Source organism: Ambystoma mexicanum, chromosome 7q (genome assembly GCF_040938575.1).
Source record: "Ambystoma mexicanum isolate Mex_15411 chromosome 7q, UKY_AmexF1_1, whole genome shotgun sequence".
NCBI lineage: Eukaryota > Metazoa > Chordata > Amphibia > Caudata > Ambystomatidae > Ambystoma > Ambystoma mexicanum.
Genome location: NC_090941.1, coordinates 679,344,015 through 679,362,148, shown reverse-complemented (window position 1 = coordinate 679,362,148; position 18,134 = coordinate 679,344,015). Strand labels below are relative to the sequence as shown.

Here is an 18,134-nt window from a genome sequence, read left to right as displayed (position 1 = left end):
TGCATGATTCCATTGCAGGTCGTGCTATTCCTGGGGGCCTCGCAGGAAAGAATAGTGGCCATTCTGCGTGAGGTGCAACAGCTGTTGGCACTGAAGATCGCCACGGTACAGACCAAGTCGCTACTCTGCATGTAGTTGTGTATCTACCTGGTAAGACTGCAGGATGCAGATGCAGCCCCTTCAGGAATCCTGGATGCTCTGTGGGTCCAGGTGTCCGGAAGCTTCATGGACAGGATTGTGCTCAATCGAGGAGCTCAACATCGCCGGGGCATGGATTTCCAGAGTCCCCCATACCAAGAGACAGGCACCACGGACTTGTCCCTGGAGGGCTGGGGAGCCCAAACTGGACATCTCCACACCAGAGGCCTGTAGCTACCGGAGGAAAGGGACCGCCACATCCATGTCCTGGAGCCCGGGGCACTGTTCTGGGCCTGCAAGTTGTTCCTTCGGTCCCTCAAGGGCAAGGTGGTGTCCACCATGATGTTCTAAATCAGGAAGCAGGGGGGAACCAAAACCACCAGCGCTCTCCACGGAGGCGCAAGAATTGTGCCACTGGGGCGACACCCAGGCGATGTTTCTCATTCCTTTTCAACTGGCGGGAGTCAAGAACACCATCGCCGACTCCCTCAGTAGGGAACTATGCTCTTGCCACGAGTGGGAGCTTGGACAGGATCAAGTGGACATCCTCTTCCTCAGATGGGGCATACTCCAGATCAACCTGTTTGTGATGGCGGCAAACTGTAAATGCTAGAGATTGGCTAGCAGTTTCCACCAGCCGGGGAGCATGGGGGGGACTCATTCTCCTTCCCGTGGGAAGGTCTGTTCCTGTACACGTTCCCCTCCACCCCACGTTGCCGCTACTGCTGCAAGCCATCGGAGTTCCTGCTAACACCATTTTTACGCTATGCTCCCAGTCAGCTGCGCTCAGTCTCTGCTAACCTCACCGTTCCTCCCTTCCATTGTACGAGGATCGGTGGTAGGGCTTTCTCTATAGCCGGTGCTAGACTGTGTAACGAACTCCCCCCCCCTACAATAAAAAACCTTTCGAATAATCTAGCCTTCAGGAAAGCTGTTAAAACCGTTCTTTTCTAGCAAGTTCTACGGTCTAGTCTGCTCTACTAGTAGCTTCCACTATGGATGTCTGCCCGTCTTTCCAGCGCCAAGTTACTTATGGTGGCTGTGCGCTTAAGGAGTAACAGTAACATAACGTAACTCAAACTGTGCCGGTGCAGAATGATCTTCGTCGCCCCGGCAATGCTGAGGCAGATTTGGTACCCGGACCTTCTCAGCCTGTCAACGTCCCCTCCAGTCAAGCTACCAGTGGTCGCAGATCTACTCACCAGGAAAGGAGGTGCAATCCTGCAGCCTTGGAGTTCGTGGGTACGAGCTGTCGGCGGACTGCAGGGAGGTCCTTGACGGGGCCAGAGCGTTGTCGACTCAAGTGCTACGGGCACAAGTGGAAGCGCTTCACAACTTGGTGTCGGATGCAGAAGATGAACGCCCTGAGGGTCACGGCCCCTCAAGTTCTGCCGTACTTGTCTTTGGCAAAGGCGGGGCTGGCGCACTCCTCCATCAAGAAACGTTGTACTGACCAGGCTCCCCTTCGAACCTATACATCAAGCCTCTCTCGTTTCTTTAGTGAAAAACTGCTTTTCTCGTGGCCATAACCTCTGCCAGGAGGGTAGGTGAGATCCAGGCCCTGTCCTGCAAGCAGCCTTATTTGACTTTCTCTGAGACGAGGGTGGTGCTGCGGACCCACCCCTCCTTCATGCCAAAGGTTCTGTCGGAATTGCACTTCAACAAGCCTTTGATGTTGCCTATGTTTTTTTCTGACGCTTTAGTCGCCGGCTGACAGGACTTTGCACTTGCTGGATGTGGCGCATGCTCTGAATTTCTATATGGCACGCACAAAGTTTCTGGAAGACGTCTCAACTTTTTGTGAACTTTGGTCCTGTGAAACATGGGAAATCTTTGTCCAAGGCATCCATTTCCAGGTGTCTCTCTTGCTGTATCACACACTTGTCACCGGTTGGCAAACCGACCGCTGCCTGGCCATCAGCGAGCCCATTCTACCAGAGCGATCGCTGTGACAACAGCTTTCCTGTCTGGTGTGCCCCTGCTGGACATATGCAGGGCTGTTACGTGGAGGTCTACGCACACCTTCACAAAGTTCTACTGCTTCGACGGGGATTCCAGAGAGGCGTCCAGGGTCAGCCAAGCAGTGCTACGCAACCCGCTTGAAGCTGAGCCTGGTCCAGAGGTAAGAGTAATTGCTTCTGTTAAGCTTTTCTACCTCCTGTGGCTGTGTATGTATGTACTGCTATGTATTCTTTATTCATGATCATGTGAATCCATGCCAGGCCCCATGCTGGAGAAGGAACAAGTTACTTTCCTGTAACTGTTGTTCTCCAGCATGGGTCTGGCTTGGATTCACATGCGAACCCTCCCTCCTGCCCCTCTGCGGCTCTTCTTGCTCATACTGCCACTTTACGTGCTACCAAATCTGAAGATGGCTGCCAGAGGAGGGGCTTAGGGAGAGAGCAGTCATGGGGGAAGTATGACCCAGAGTTCAGTGGTTGGTTTCAAGGGGAAAGACCGTGTGTAAGTGAAAGTGTAACCGTTTTTTCTTTTACCTAGGATTCCCAGCCTGATGACGGGGAATATTAATGAGCATGTCAATCCATATCAGACCCCATGCTGGAGAATGACCGTTATAGGTAAGTAACGTTCCTTCTTTTCAAGGCAGAGCAATTTTCTTATCCAGTCCTTCCTTCAATCTGTAACATGAGTTCACTCTGAGGCAGTAGAGGAGGGACCCTATTGGTGTAGGTGCCAGCTGTAGTCAGAGTTCCAAAGGAAGACTGTTCAAACAAGTACATATTTCACTTTAAAGTTTGTTGAGGGTCCTAGGGACTTCAGAGAAGACACCCTAGGAGGATTTCGCAGTGGGCCTGGTTTAACTGGATGAGTGGCCTCCCAATCACAGAAAACACGAAAATCTACAGATAATCACAAAGGTTTAAGGTAGGTAAAATACCCCAGTAAATACAGTACTTCAGCACAGAAGAACAGTTGCAGCAAGAAGACTTAGGATCTGCCGACAAAAACCTGGTCAATGGATTCCTTTGTCAAGAAGATTGAAGGCAGGACTTTTGCAGCAGGGATCTCGTAAAAAGGCTCCTTGCAAGAGTTTCCTCGTGGCTGGATGTGGCTCTGTGGAGTTGGTGCCACAAAAGAAGACAGAATATCGCTGGTTGTATTCTCGGCATTTGCAAGGTCCAGCACTCTGGTGAGGGGACTTTTCGGACCTGAATCGTGCCTCTGGAGATCCAGCAGGATAGTTTCAGCGAGATTCGGAAGACTGTGTACTGCACAATGGCACAAGGTCCCTGGGAATAGGTGTTGCATCAAGGTGTGGAATGGCTCAAGATGCAGGTCCTCTTGAGTCTAGTGCGTCTCCCCAGGCTCTGGTCTACAGCAGGCTCCGGTTACACAAGGCTCTCCGGTTGCTGGAAGCTGTGGTTTCTACATCTTCCTCTTCGGTTTGTGGTTCCAGTGGTTGACTACCTCTTCAGTTTCCAGGATCAGACTTTTATGCAGGAACCCAACCAATGAAACAGCCATGCAACATTCAAACATTGAGGGGGTGGGAGAACAAAAGTGCTGCTGAGTTTTGGGCTCCTCCCCTTGCTTCCTGCCTTCATAGACACCCTGGCGCCTGGTCGGGGAATCCACAGGATTCCCACCGAAGATAAAAATCGCACAATAGAATTTCCCGCCCTGGAGGTAAGGGGAAGGAACAAGAAAGGACAAGGAATGCTAAAATGGCAAAAAAAGAATTTTGGTAATCTGAGCACCCATGGGTGCCTTTACCGGGGCTGTGGAAACAGCCCGCGGTGTAATGAGCACCCATGGGGGCTTTAACCGGGGCTTTGGATACAGCTCGTGCACCAAATTAATAAAAAAAAGGTTTACTGCCACAAGCCATTAAAGACAAGTTTTGTCCTTGTAACATAAATGTTACATTTAATATAAATGAGAAAGGGGATACTCAGTATCTCCCCAGCACTCCCCATAAGGTTGGGGGTGCTGGTCTCACCTGATAAAATGTAAAAGGGATCCAAATATCCTTTCTACCCATGGGAACTGTAGTTCTCCCAAGGTTAGCCAGCGAAAGCTAAAAGGGGAGCCCTTAGGGCAACCCAGCAACAATAGGCACTTGCTGCCAAAAAAAGTTGTCAGAGGGTAACTCTTTAAAATACACTATTGTGAGAGTCTTAAAAATGACACCCATAAAAAGAGTAAATGATTCTGTGAGTGTGGAAAAAGGTTCCCACTCAGAGGTATAGGGAAAAACAATCTACCAGTCCAGCAAAATGTTCTGGGGTTGACGGAGGTTAGGAAGATTTATCATTGATATGAAAATCTTACCCAGCCCTTGTGGCATGAGATGGTGACCACCAAAGTTCAGGCGGAAAATGCTGAACGGGGACAATTCTACCAAGGTAGCCCACTGGAGAGCTGGCCAGTCAACCGGGTGGTCCAAGGACACTTCCGAAGGCTCAGGGCAGCTGGATCCTCGAGCATGTGTAGAGACTGGTTGGTCCCATCAGTCCAAGGGTTGAAGCTCGGGGCCTTTGCAGATCAGGTAGTAACACAGCTTTGGCATGCTAAATGCAGGAGGTGATGCCAGGTCTCTTCAGTAGTCCACAGATCTTCAGTTAGCTGCTCTTCTATACAGGATACTTGGCTGTAACGCTGATCTGAAGAAATGGCTGCAGGAGTCCAATAGGGGACCACTGTGGGTTTCACTCATACCACACACCCAGACTCTCTGGCACCACAGATGTGGAGTGGGACCAGACAGTCCCATTCCTGGGCCACACCCACCCAAGACATCATTAGCCTTGCAAAAGCAACAGCTTTCCCGGGCAAGGGCATGACTTTACATGGGATTTCCTAACCAGAGAAGGCAGGAAGAAGGCCAAACAACAATATGTCAAAGGACAAGTGATAAATCTCGTGGCACGCCCAGTTTAGGGCACTAGCCACGTTTATTAGCCATATGAGATAAACCCAACTGTTCACACTATAAATAATTAAACAGTATAAAATAATGTGTTGCCACAAGCTTGTCTTTAGGCACATATAAAATGACCAAAAATCCCAAGTGTAAAAGACTACGTGATACAAACGTATCCCCACTGAACTGCATTGTAAGATACCGTTAAAAAGTTGCGATAAAAGGAAAACCGTTTCCCAACCAATAGCCAGATGTACTGATCCTTTTCCCCAGGACAAAATTAGAAAAAGGCCAGGAGTGTGAAGCTGAAGGCTTCACTTCCCTGTAAAAAGTCAGGACAGGTTCAAAAGCAAACAGTTTGGGTGTCCATACAATATGGAGGGGAAAGTACCCTAAAGAGAAATCTTTCCTAACATCTGCATGTAGCATCACACGCTAACACTTTTGCATGTGAATGATGGCTATAGCTGGTTTATAATCCCGCTAGTGGACTTAAATAAAGCCAGACCAATTGCCTTTGACAATACTTGAGGAATTATGGCAAACCAATCACATAACTGGGCTGAAATGATTTTATTGATTGAGTTTTTTGGTTCAAAACTGTGCAATGTGTTTATTTAAATAAGAGGAAGGCCCACCACTTATAAAGCAGATTCTCACAGGCATTTGTGATACACACATCAGCATGGATAATGCCTGATTAGGGGTGAAAAATTAGGGCAGATGTGGCAATCCTTGTTGGAAATTAAGACCAGGTACTATTGGGAATAGAAATGTTTTAATGTACAAGTAGTTGATGGGTTTCACTATTAATTAAATAGTTTATATAGAAGACAGTTCTTTCAGAGTTGAAAATGTTGACATTCAGGAATGCTGGAGCGACATTTCATAAGAAATTGGGAACCTCATTGGTGAAAAGTATGTTTGGAAGGGACCCTGTTCAGAGCAGCCAGTACAATAGGCTATTTCTGTTAAAGTCCGTCATCGTCGCTCTAATTTTGATGCAAAGGGCATTGAGTTAAAATGATCCTCCTATGATTGTATTGTGAATAAATAGATGTGTTCTGCATTGGGAAAATAACTGGCTGTTGAGGATAGCGTGTATGATATTTGAGGCTCTTATTAAGTCGATGATGGGTAGACATTTGCTGAATTATACAACCCAGTAGGAAGACCTGCCATTCATCCACCCAAATGGGTCTGAATGCTAGAGTTTAGAAATTACTATGGTCAGTAACCTTTTTCCTTAACATTCGTTAAACATTGAAGTTGTCTGTTGAGTTACCATGGACACTTTACGCAGGGTATTCTCTGCGATTTGCAAATTTGACGCCCCAAAGATTTTAACAAGTTGGATTTGACAGAATGACATGGATACACACATGTTTTGGTTTTTAAAGCAGTCAAGGTTTTAAACTGTTCTAGAATTTCCCATCTGACGGTGAAGTGAGTAAATATCCCATTCATACTGTGCTACATAAGTGTATTGGTCATTTTGCTTGCCTTTCATATGCTGGGAGGTGCCTAGGGCAGCCCATCTTTCATGTGAATGTATGCAATTTGTTTTGTAATTCATAGAGAACTGTATATTCCGCTTACAAATGTAGCACTTTTGATTTCCTCTTTCCACAGATGCTTAAAGAGCAGTACCTTGGCTACAGGAAAATAGTCTTGGGGGATGCCACCGATGTGTTTGAGGCAAGACGAGCAGAAGCTAAGAAGTGGCAGAGTGCCCCACGTATTACAACTGGACCCACCCCTTTCAGCAACATACCAAATGCAGCAGCTGTTGCGATGGCTGCAACTCTTACACAGCAGCAACAGCCTGCTACAGGTCGGAATGCATTCAAGTTATAGCATATTCCTTCACATGTATGCAAGATAGGGCAGTCTTCCGTTGTGTTGACAGACTAATCAAAAAACAATTCCAAACTTAAGTTATTAGAAATTGCAGGGTAGATTTAGCAATAATTGTAGACCAGTATTTAATCTTTAAAATCGTATTGGTCTTGTGTACTGCGCTTGTTTAAACAGCTCTTGGAATGTGCGCCTTCATTCTAAAAATTGCATCCTGGACTATGCATAATATAGCATTTTAAGAACACCTAATGATTGTGGAAATCTTTTTCAAATGTGGGAAAGCGTGTGTACACTTTATTTACATAAACGAAACTAGTTTACAAACTTAAACAAATATAAAATGTGTCATACGGTCCTTTTGAAAAACTTTGATATTTTCATATTTTGGAGCAACAGGGAGATCTCACACTGATTACCTTCATGATGATTATACAGTTGTGGGGACTTTTACCTTTAATTTGACTGGGAAATCTGGTATTGCGTCATTAAAGACAGCCAGATTGAGCACTGCAAAACTTTTTTATTTTCAAATGTAGGCTGACATCCAAGTATTGGTACAGAATTTAAAAAAAAGAAAAAGCTTTGACAAACATTAAGTAACATTTGAGTAGTTTGCAATTGTTTAGTTTGTGCCCTTTTAAACCTCGCTTAATTGTTTCATTGTTCCCAATGTGAAAGGAAATTGAGCTTAGTGTGTGTACAATCAGACCTCAATGCCTAAATTGGTTGACTAAAGAACCTTCTATTGCTACATGTTTCTTTGTCCTTTAAACACACATTTAGTTTTTTAAAAATTGAGCTTTTCACTTTGTTCAAGTTGTTGCAAACCTCTCCATTTAAAGACTCATTGAGCTGCATAGTGTTGGGTGATTTTAATTGTGCCAATCATTCTTGTATTAAAAAGTATTAGCTATCACAAGATATAACTCTGGTTTGGGTTGTTAAACTGAACATGCTAAATACACACAATTCCTTAACTTAGTGAGCATTCTGGTATAGAGATTTGCTCTTCTAATTTACACCCCTCTGTTGATAAATATTTTCATGTGTAAACTATTATTAAAACATGTTTTTTATGCCTAGTTTTTTATTTTTATTTGTAGCTGCCACTGTTATTTTGTTGCCAAATATATTAACCATCGGAAGATTAGAATTTAATCTTTCTTACAGCCAAAGTGCATTTCCTGTCCGTTTAGCAATAATATGACTCCAAAATCGCATGTTATGGTACACCTTAATTTTTGTGAACTGATCTTGTGTTCAGGTGCAATCAAATTTAGGGTGTACTCCATCATATAGTCTGTACGGTACAAATTAGTGGACAGAAGATGTTGGTAGTGTCCCACTCTTCTGCATAGTGCCTGTAATAGTCGTCAAGGATACTTTATGCACTCTATTTTAACTAATACTGACCACTTTTTTTTTATTGCCTTAGCTGTAATTCACCCAGATCGTTTTTTTTTTCATGTTAAATTTAACCATTAAAATGAAAATGGTGACACATTTAGGGAACATGTTTTTATCAATAAATGTTGCTGTTGGAAAGCCTTGCTGTGATGGGGGTAGAATGCACCGATGGGGATAGGGTTTGGTTGGTGGTTTAACTTTATTTTAACACTAAATCTTATTTACACACCTCATTCAGCAGTGGTCGCTAAAGGGCTTTGGATTCTATTTGCAAAGTATTAAATGGATTATATATTTTTTTAACTTATGAACCCTTCATAATTATTTTAATGCACTTATCACTGTCTGAAAGAGCAATGGAAGAACTGAACTGTGAAAACTGTCAAATCATGTTTTTTAAATTATTTTTAAAATACACATTTGTAGATTTCTTTTAATTATTTTTATTTTTTGTAACTTCAGGGTTTGGTAAATAGTTGAAGAGAACACCCTGAAATATTTAACCTTTTTAGACTTCTGGTTTTGACAGTGGCACAATTTAGTGTGTGAATCTGTTTGGGGCTCTCTACCTAATGAAAAAGTAGTGGCAGATATAATTTTTGTTGAACAATTTGAATGTATTACTTGGATTAAGGCACGCAACTGCCTTGTAATTTGTAAATCTCCATAAAGCAGGTGCTTTAAATATTTTGCCTTACGGGATGGTGTAGTTCAGAATAGTTAAACAAAACTCAGTTAAAACTTTGTGTGAACATGTTAGAATTGTCATGTTTCTGTATTGACTTGCTTTAAAATGAACAATAAATTAATTAAATAAAATATATTGTCTTGTTTTTTTATCTGCCTTCTCCTCGTCCCCACGAGAAATTTGTTTGCATAAAAATTGATAAAATGACTTGGAATGCGATCCTACTTGGGTCATACGGTTTTCACGGTTTGGTATTTGGATTGGGATATTAAATCCATGTTTTTCTGTTGTACAAAGATAATTTTTCTTTGTGCTATGCGGGGGAGGAAAGCTTACACCACCAATACTAATTCTTAATAGTAGGTTCATTCTAATTCATCAACTTGTGCATTGTGAAAGCACAATGGATCTACAACATATGGTGCCTATTTTTAGAGAGTAGAGATGAAACCTGTTTCTCCTGAATGGTTAATATATATTTACCCGTTGCTAGGTCCTATCCTATTGGTTGCCATTCATTAGATGGTGCTGGTTTGTTTTGATGGTATGTTTTGTTAGGTTTTCCAAGGTGCATGAGTGGATGTTTTGGAAATATTTGGAGAAATGTAACATATTGGGATTTACATGGAACTAATGAAAACATGTTTATGTGTAATGTTTGATCTAGTATTAAATGAAGGTTGTGCAATAATTTTAAAGGAGTGAGGCACTTTTTTATTCCCGTGTTTCTTTTTATATTAGGGCCACAGTCGTCTCTGGGAGGTAGTTTTGGAGCACCATTCGGCTCTGGCTTGCAATCAAGTGGCTTAGGTTCTTCAAGCCTTGGAGGTACTCTTTAACTTTTCTTATATTCCACTGAACTATGAAACGTTTGAAATCATTAAAAATGTTCAGTTTACTTGCCGGGACTTTTCTTCTGCTTTGCAGTGGGAGAACTACGTTTGGTATTGTCAGGTTTGGACTAGTTGTGACATGTTTTTTCGTGATTTATGTTAATACTGTTCGGGAATGCTGAAGGGTTGCAGTTAGTGCTAATCCTATTGGTGCATATGTACTTCCTTCAGCATATATGTGGGATGAGTGTAGTTCTTTCGGCTGCCAAAGAGCAAAACTTCAAGCAAGGCTTATGTCTCTGTCGACATGGTCGCCCCTAAATGTTCTACCACAAGTTAAGGTTGTTCAGTGAAGAATTTTTCATTTTGGGGTTTTATCTGTAGAACAAATATGGACAGTAAAACATAAATGCAGAGACTTTATGATTAGTAATTTACCCCAACTTAATTGGTCTTGGTTGTGACAGGGTAACAACATACCGAAATATTAGCACAGTTTGGTTAGTGATGACGTAGTGCATATTTGTGTGTTATATCAGAGGATGGGTCAAGACCGTGTTTGTTTTTCTGGCTCAGTGCTCATTTTAAAACGTCAAATGTAAATGTTCCTTACTTGGTATTTCCATATTATGTGATGGTAATCTTGGCTGTTTTCAAAAATTGGATTTATGGAAACTCCTTCTTTTTGAGCTTAGTAAAAGGATCACACACAAGGCTGCATACGGGAATTGCACACTGCCTTCACTTATCAAGCCTTAATTGGCTAACCAGAAAGGGCTAGGGGCACTTTGAGGTGCTGTGATGCTGCATTTCTATTTAAAAAAATAAATAAATTTAGGGCCCATGCGTCTCCATTCTGGGCATGTCATGTATGCTTGGCTTTTAGAAGGTTCCTTCTCATATGCTTCAGAAGAAACCTAAACGGTAGTGCTTCGGTGCTGTCCTCCCACTTTTCAAACTCCCTCGTTCTGTGCATCCATGATACTGGCCACTGTCTGCATATTAAGAAAGCTTTGGTGATCTGGCTGTTTTGTCAGTAGCCTGTGGTCCAGTTATTCAAGTTTGAAATGTCTTGAATGTGTCCTGAAGGTGTTTGGGTGGTATGTGGTGGAAATCAACTTTTACTCAAAAATATCACTTTTGAGGTTTTAAGTATCCCTGTGACTGCTTTAAAATGAGAACCAATTACTGATTTACCCTGTTTGTTCTTACTGGTTTCCAACTTTGAGGGGAATCCTTAACTAAGAGACCGCATTTAGAGGGGGAGTGATCATGAACAAGAGTTGTCAATTTCCAATGCTTCTTTGATCTAACAATATCACTTCAACCTGTGCATTTTTGCATAAAGGCCTAAATGATTCTGCCATCCACTGGGGTAAATTCCGTCTTGTTCCATGTTGTTCCCAATGCCTGGTCAAGGTCTAGTAGTTTTTTGTTTCTCTGGAGTCTTTCATTATCAAGTGGTTGTTTTTTTTGGCCTTCCTGATAACTTTAAATTCCCACCCAGGTTTCCAGGGAAATTGTGTTCAGTAATCCCTCTTTGATAACCCCAAATTAAAGACTTGAAGCTGCCTTCAAAAAATCCCCTGGATCACAATCCAAAAGTAAATGTGTGCATTTTACATACTCTTTGTGGTGCATGTTTAGCATCTGTTGTCCTCTTAATGATTCTATCAATCTTGTCCCATTCAGAAGATTAATATGCATTGACTTCGAGACCTGCAATGTTTGCTTGTCGTGGACATTTTGTTGTTTATAGCTGAGTGAAACTTGCGGTTAAATTGTTTTCAGCTGCCTTTTGATATAAATTATCAATAAAATGTTATAGTTTAGCACTATATTTTAATCTGCCATTTTCTGTGTACAATGTTTTTGTAAATCCTCAGCGACAAAAGACTTGTACAAAAATCCCATGAAAGTGGCATTAGTAATATGGGTTAAAAATGCCTAAAGTACTTAATGCAAGACTTTGCTTTAGTAGAGTGGCACACTACAAATAACTTTGTCTAAACCCTGGATGCGTAGTTACCCCGAAATCTCCCATAATATGTATTGCTTTAAGAATCTAGGTTGTTAATTCTGCACAGTTGGTATATACCTTGATAGAATTGCTAGACTGACTTATTGCTACATAAAGTGGGAGAATATATACATTTCTGGGGTATGTAACTGTTTAAAATAACATGCTATGCATATTCCACCATCTACTTGTGGATTTGAAGTGTTAAATTGTTTTTTCCTTAATACAATGTAGACATTGAGAGGGTCTTTGCTGTCACACTAGCACTATCCTGTGTGTACAGGGTACCACTCATTAGCACACACTCCCCAGATAAACTCTTACTTACAAAAACATGGTTCAAACCCCACCACACTCCAATTATCTCTAACATGCTTCCCCTGCACTATCTCATCCACCACAGAGACCGCCAACACAAGGTGGTACCATTGCCATCATATTTAAAGACCCACTCACGCTTAGTAATCCCACACCCCATACACATCGTTTCGAGCACTCGCTCACCTCCATTGCATGCATACCACATCTTTCTCCACCTAATGTATCGCCCTCCAAATTCCACACAGACTGGAATGACTACACTACTAACAATCACACCTCCCCATGCAACAGCATCGACCTTGGGGACTTTAACCCCCGGTAGTTCCCTTTCAGACACCAATCCCATACTATAGACTCTCCTCACCCCTTATGACCTCACATAACTCATCACCTATTCCGCACACATTGCTGGCAACACCCTGGACCTTTTGAACACAAGCCAAAATCATGTATCTGTGGGTAATCGACACTGGGTATCGTGGACTGACCACTTTGCTATCCCCTTCACACTCGCACAAAACAATCCCACCACCTGCCATCCACCCCCTTTGCCCCCCAGCAAGACAAACAAAACACATTACAGACATAGCCTTAGAACCACTCATACCACCACCACTCGCACATCCTTCCATCCTACTCCACCAATACAACACCATCCTCACAGAGGCACTTGACAAAATTGCACCTCTCGCATTACAACCAGAAAAAACAAAAACCACTAGAATCCATGGTTCAATAGTTCCCTCCTATCAATCAAGCAAGAAGCCAAATGCCTAGAAAGAGCCTGGCTAAAGAACCCATACCCCTCAACTAGGACACCCCTCAGACACTGCTGCAACAAATATAAAACAGCCATAAGCAATGGCAAGCCATCCATTACTTCCAAGAACTCCAATCCATCACCAATCGTACCGATAAACTATTCAACATCGTCAAGTCCCTCTCTAAGCGACCATCCACACCTTTCGCACCTCCATCCACTGCGGTATGCAACTCCATCATGAACTACTTCCAACTCCAAAATGCACATCAGGACAGACCTCCCCACAGCTCTTCCACTCACCCCACTCCCAAATGTTCCAACACATGGGAAACCTTCCACCCCACTGACACATTCACCACCCTCACTGCCACAACAAAACCTGCATACTTCCTGGATGAGGAAAGAGAGAGACATTTCTAACACTTGCACACCATTGGTCACATGAGTATTATTGGTTATATAGGATAGATTTTAAAGGATTGTATGGATACTTTTAGGTGCAGGGGAAAAGAAGTGCAGCCCTGGCAAATGGGCTGTGTAATGAATAGAAAAAGGTAAGTTCCCTATTTGGGAACTCCCGTCCCCTGCACACTATTCAAGGCTCAGGAAGCCAAACATTTACAGATAGTACTTTTGTCAATTTTTCAAACTTTTTCAGAATATTTCGTTTTCATAGTATACATTTGTAAAAAAGCCAATAAGTAGAAAGAATAAGTTTTCCAATTAAGTGCAAAATATATTTTTTTATTCACAAGAGGGTACTATGCCCAACGCGTTTCGAGATGAGCTCTCTTATTCAGGGGCCAATACAATTTCAGATTATTTTCAATCTAGTCAAAAAAATCAAACATGTATGTGATTAGAAATCAACTAATTTCAGAGTGTGTACATATCAACATTCAATGGCATAAATTTAGATTTTCAGCAATATATTCCACAAATTATAGTTTGGAGAAATAGACATTCATAGCTTCATTGTGATCTCACAAATACTAGACAAAAAGAAGAGCTAATTGTTAAACCAGCTAAGGTGATTCAGAAAAAAGCCTGCTAGGGTCATGGTTCAGCTAAAATAAGTTGGAGAATACCTATCTGAATTAAATATTCTTATCCTATATGTGTCCAAAGGCTGCATATAGCAGGGAGTGGTATGCATATTCATCCACTCTGCCAGTAGATTGAATCTATAAAATGGATGTTCTTTATAAATACAGGACAAAAATTTAGGACACAAATTTACCAGCCCAGTAATAAAGGTGGTGTGTGGAATAATTAGTTCCTGTAGATAGAGGAGTTAGCTTCACTTGAGGTCAATATTATTCTCAATAGGATGTGTGGAACGATAGAACCAGCAGTCCTGATGATAAGTGGTGGTCCTGAAAATCAGGTAAGAATGATGGTTAAGTAAATTGGGTAAGTATTACAAAGAACTAAAGCATTTTACAAAAGCGGGGAGGAAGGAAGCAGAGTGATCCTGCTGATCTGGAAAGGTCACTTACTTTTGATTGTCAAGCAGCAATCCTGGGTATCTGTGGCGTTCCTAGGAGCCCAGGAGGGTTACCTCAGGCTCCAAGGCGAGATATATTAGGTCTGGCAGCGCTGCCATTTATACTCTGTTTTTACGTCATAAAACCAGAAGTGACGTCACGCGTTGATGACATCATATGTAAAAAAACATGTGTCCATTATAGAAATTATTTGGGGGGGATGAAGAGGGGGAATTATTATTTTTTTTGCTTTTCGTGAGAAACCATGCAAGATGGCCTAATGTAGTAAGAGGGAACAACCTATGGTTAATCATAATGTGATGGAATACGCGATTATGACAAGTGGTAATAGTCGTCATAGTCATGGTCAATGTCAAGTGGCAGTGTCTGCGGTACTAATTGAATGTCGCACAGATGATGACTGAGTTAGACCCGAAGTGCGCAGTATAAGTGAAATCCCGGTATTAATTACAGACTGAAGTGTCTGTAAACATGGTTTCTTAAAAAACTAAGAAACATTTCTATCCGGACCCATAGCTATGAGGAAGTTCCTTACCTTCTAAAACCAAACTAAGGCTGGTAGTTGAAGTCCAAAAGAGTCCAGAGTCCAAATACTAAGTAACTAACTGGCCCTACCACTTAAGAAAATATAACTAAAAGGAAAAAGGGCTGCTTGCACCATAGCCTTGGACTGGGCTTCTGCCTGGTGCGACTCGTAGAAGACTTATTTTCAGTCTCAAAGTTCCTTTGTAATGTTTCAATGCAGCTCAGCCTTCTTAAAGAGTTGCTAGTCCGACGTTATCACTTCCTCATATTGTTGGCTTTCCCAGCCTTTGCAAAAAGCACACGTATGACTTTCACTCCATTTTTAGATTCTCCTATGCTCTCGTATTGTCTTTGGCTTCTCCAGCTTTGATATATAAAATTTGTATCGCTTTCACTCTGTTTTATCTGGGTCATGCGCCCCTTCTGTTCTTTTCGATTCTCGTCCCTTGGCATCCTCACTTTGGGAGCGTTTGCTTCCCCATTGGTACTAGTTTTGCCGTGTGGCACTCCGGGGATCATGCTCCCTTCCTTCCTCTGGTCTTGGCGTCAGTTGCCGGGCTCCAGGCCCATCACTAGTCTCCAGTAGTCACGCCACCAGGGAAGACTGTTTGTTTTTTTTCCACCTCGGTTCCTCTTTTGACTGGAGATACTTGCTCATCCAGGGGCATCTTTCTCTCAACCGCCAGCTTGCGAGTATTGATTCTGCCACGCCACCACTGGTTCCGCAGCTTTGCGTAGCTCCACCCCACCTGGACGTTCTACAGAGGCTTTCCCCTGCATATCAAAGATTCGCATCCCTCCTCCCTCCTTAGGAGTCTCTCCCTGCGTAGGAGATCTCTCTATTCACAGTTCTTGCTGTGTTTAAGTCATCACAATCGACGGCAGCGTTCTGATGAATCCTAGCATTACCTGCAGCCAACAGGGTGGAAGGAGGATCACTGGTATCTGTAGTCCAAATATGAAAACAGTTTTTTCAAGTCCCTTGTCCCAGAGAGGGGAGTTGTTCCCATTGAGGTCCCACTTGTCCAGACCCCAAGGGAGGTTCTTGCAGAGTGGCTGGCCTCACAGGGGGTGGCTCCCCTATGGGGAGAAGGGACGAATTGACCAGATTCAGTGCAAGACACAAATGATACAGTGAGTCATCCCCTATGGCAGTGAACTTTGAGGCTGAAATCTGTTGGTTTTGAAAGCAAAACGGACTGATGAGCATTTTGCTGAGTTAACTATTTTCTTTATAGCCAGTTTCCAACTGCATAGGGCTGATGTCCATTCTCACTGTAGAGACTACACATGGTGACATAAAGGCTGGACATTCTAAAGTAAAATAAAAGAAAGACTATGTGCTTCTGCTTCAACTCCATCCAAAACAATAATGCACGATACCCATTCAATAAAACATTTGCCCCACTATAAGCCGAAATAAAATAATTGACATGGGTCGTGCCAGGTCAGTGTCAGAATACTCTTTGCACAATGTTAAGACGATGGAGTCGAGGTTAAAAATGTCAGCTTCTAGTATAGTGACCTCTGATAACACAAACATCAGGCATCATCTCAAACAGTAGGGAGTTCTGAAGGGAGTGGCAATCTAATAGATGGCATGCTTAAAAAAGGATTTATTAACACGCCTGATTTGGATGAGGAGCATGAGGGCAAGGGTTTGCACTCATCTACAGGCAGTTGGACTAAAGAAAGGTTCAAATCCACTATGGATAACATGTCTCCCTTCATGGACTTCCTAGAAAAGTGCCTATATGAAAGAAAGTGTTTCTGAAGAAACACTTTCTATTAAAAAGATAAAAATGTGGGATGTTGAGCATGAGGAAGAATGAGTGGACCTGCAGGAGGTAATTCTGGATGAGCCGATGTTGATCCAGAGGACTTAGTCTACCTTCACCAGATGTGGTAGAACAACCAATAACATCACCAACGGATGATCAGTCTTTGAAAAACAATCTATTAAATAGGGCAGCTCATACATTTGGCATTGAGACCAGGGAATCGGAATAAGACGGATGTTATTGAGAATATTCTGCAAGAGAAAGAACTGTAGCACAACATATACAAATATTTTCAAATTTAACTTTATTAGCATAGGTAGTTAAAAAGAGAAAAAAACTCCTGCTTTAATTAATCTGGTCCTTGCTAAAGCCATGCACCAACAATCAAAAATGGAAACAAAATACAAACCTGTACCCTGTGACCCCCATGCACATTAAGGGACATTTAACTCATTAATTAGTAGTTATCACTCGCAAAATATTTGGAACCCCCTTTGTCTACTCAGAATATCTCCCAGACAAGGAAAGCAAAGAAATGTATGCTCTCCGGAGGAAAATGGCCACCTCATCTGCCTACCAGGTATGGATTGCTAATGCCACTGCGTGTATGGCAAGATACAGCAGGACACAATTGTGATCAGATGGATGATTTCCTAAAATGTACCCGAACCGTTATGGTCAGCCATGGGGAATGTAATAAACAAGCAAACTGCCAGTGCAGTCATTTAAAAATTCCCTTGACTCAACTGATAGAGCCAGCAGATTAATAGCTGAAAGCACGGTTAGGCATGAATGATTCTGAAGCGTGGGTTTCAGCTAAGAAAGTAATGCAATGTTTTTACACATGCCATTTGTGGATGTGCTGCTTTTTGGGAAAGACGTGGATGATGCTCTTGAAAAACAAAAAAGAACTTAAAACCATTAAAGTTCTGTCAACTTTCAAGCTGACCGAACAGCGAGGAACTTCAACAAACCGCAGGTCTTTTCGACCCCAACAATCTAGTCTTACGACTCAAACTGTTGGTGAAGTCTGGTAAGTCAGAGGTCTGGGTGTTACTACAAGCTAACCGGTTCAGCTCCCAAGTGCCCAACAACCCTTCCTGCAGAAAAAACGGAGGACGTTCGAACTGTGAATTACAATAACCGACGGGGAATCATACAGGACATGCAAAAATCTCAAGAGACTTCATTCCCAAACCCATATCAACCCTTTTTTATACACAATGTCGTCACAATGTGGGCCCTCCCCGAAAAAACCTATCACAAGGTTGGGTGCTTGGAGTGGTATACACTATGGATTGCCCTTATAGATCTTACTCAGTTGGTCCTACCATGTCAGGTGGCTGGCCTGCCCCTTCTACAAGAAACTATATATTACATTGTTGCAGTATCTCAGGATTACCAT

The 18,134-nt window shown here is 42.5% G+C and overlaps 1 protein-coding gene across 2 annotated transcripts in view; it reads left to right on the top strand.

Moving 5' to 3' along the window:
• The window catches only part of NUP58 (nucleoporin 58), an 891,091-nt gene that overhangs the window by 486,611 nt on the left and 386,346 nt on the right, over positions 1-18,134 (top strand). For both annotated transcript variants that reach the window (XM_069640546.1, XM_069640545.1), the window contains exons 13-14: positions 6,656-6,857; positions 9,720-9,806. In XM_069640546.1, coding sequence (XP_069496647.1) covers positions 6,656-6,857; positions 9,720-9,806 — 289 coding nt within the window. The remainder of the gene's footprint in view (positions 1-6,655; positions 6,858-9,719; positions 9,807-18,134) is intronic.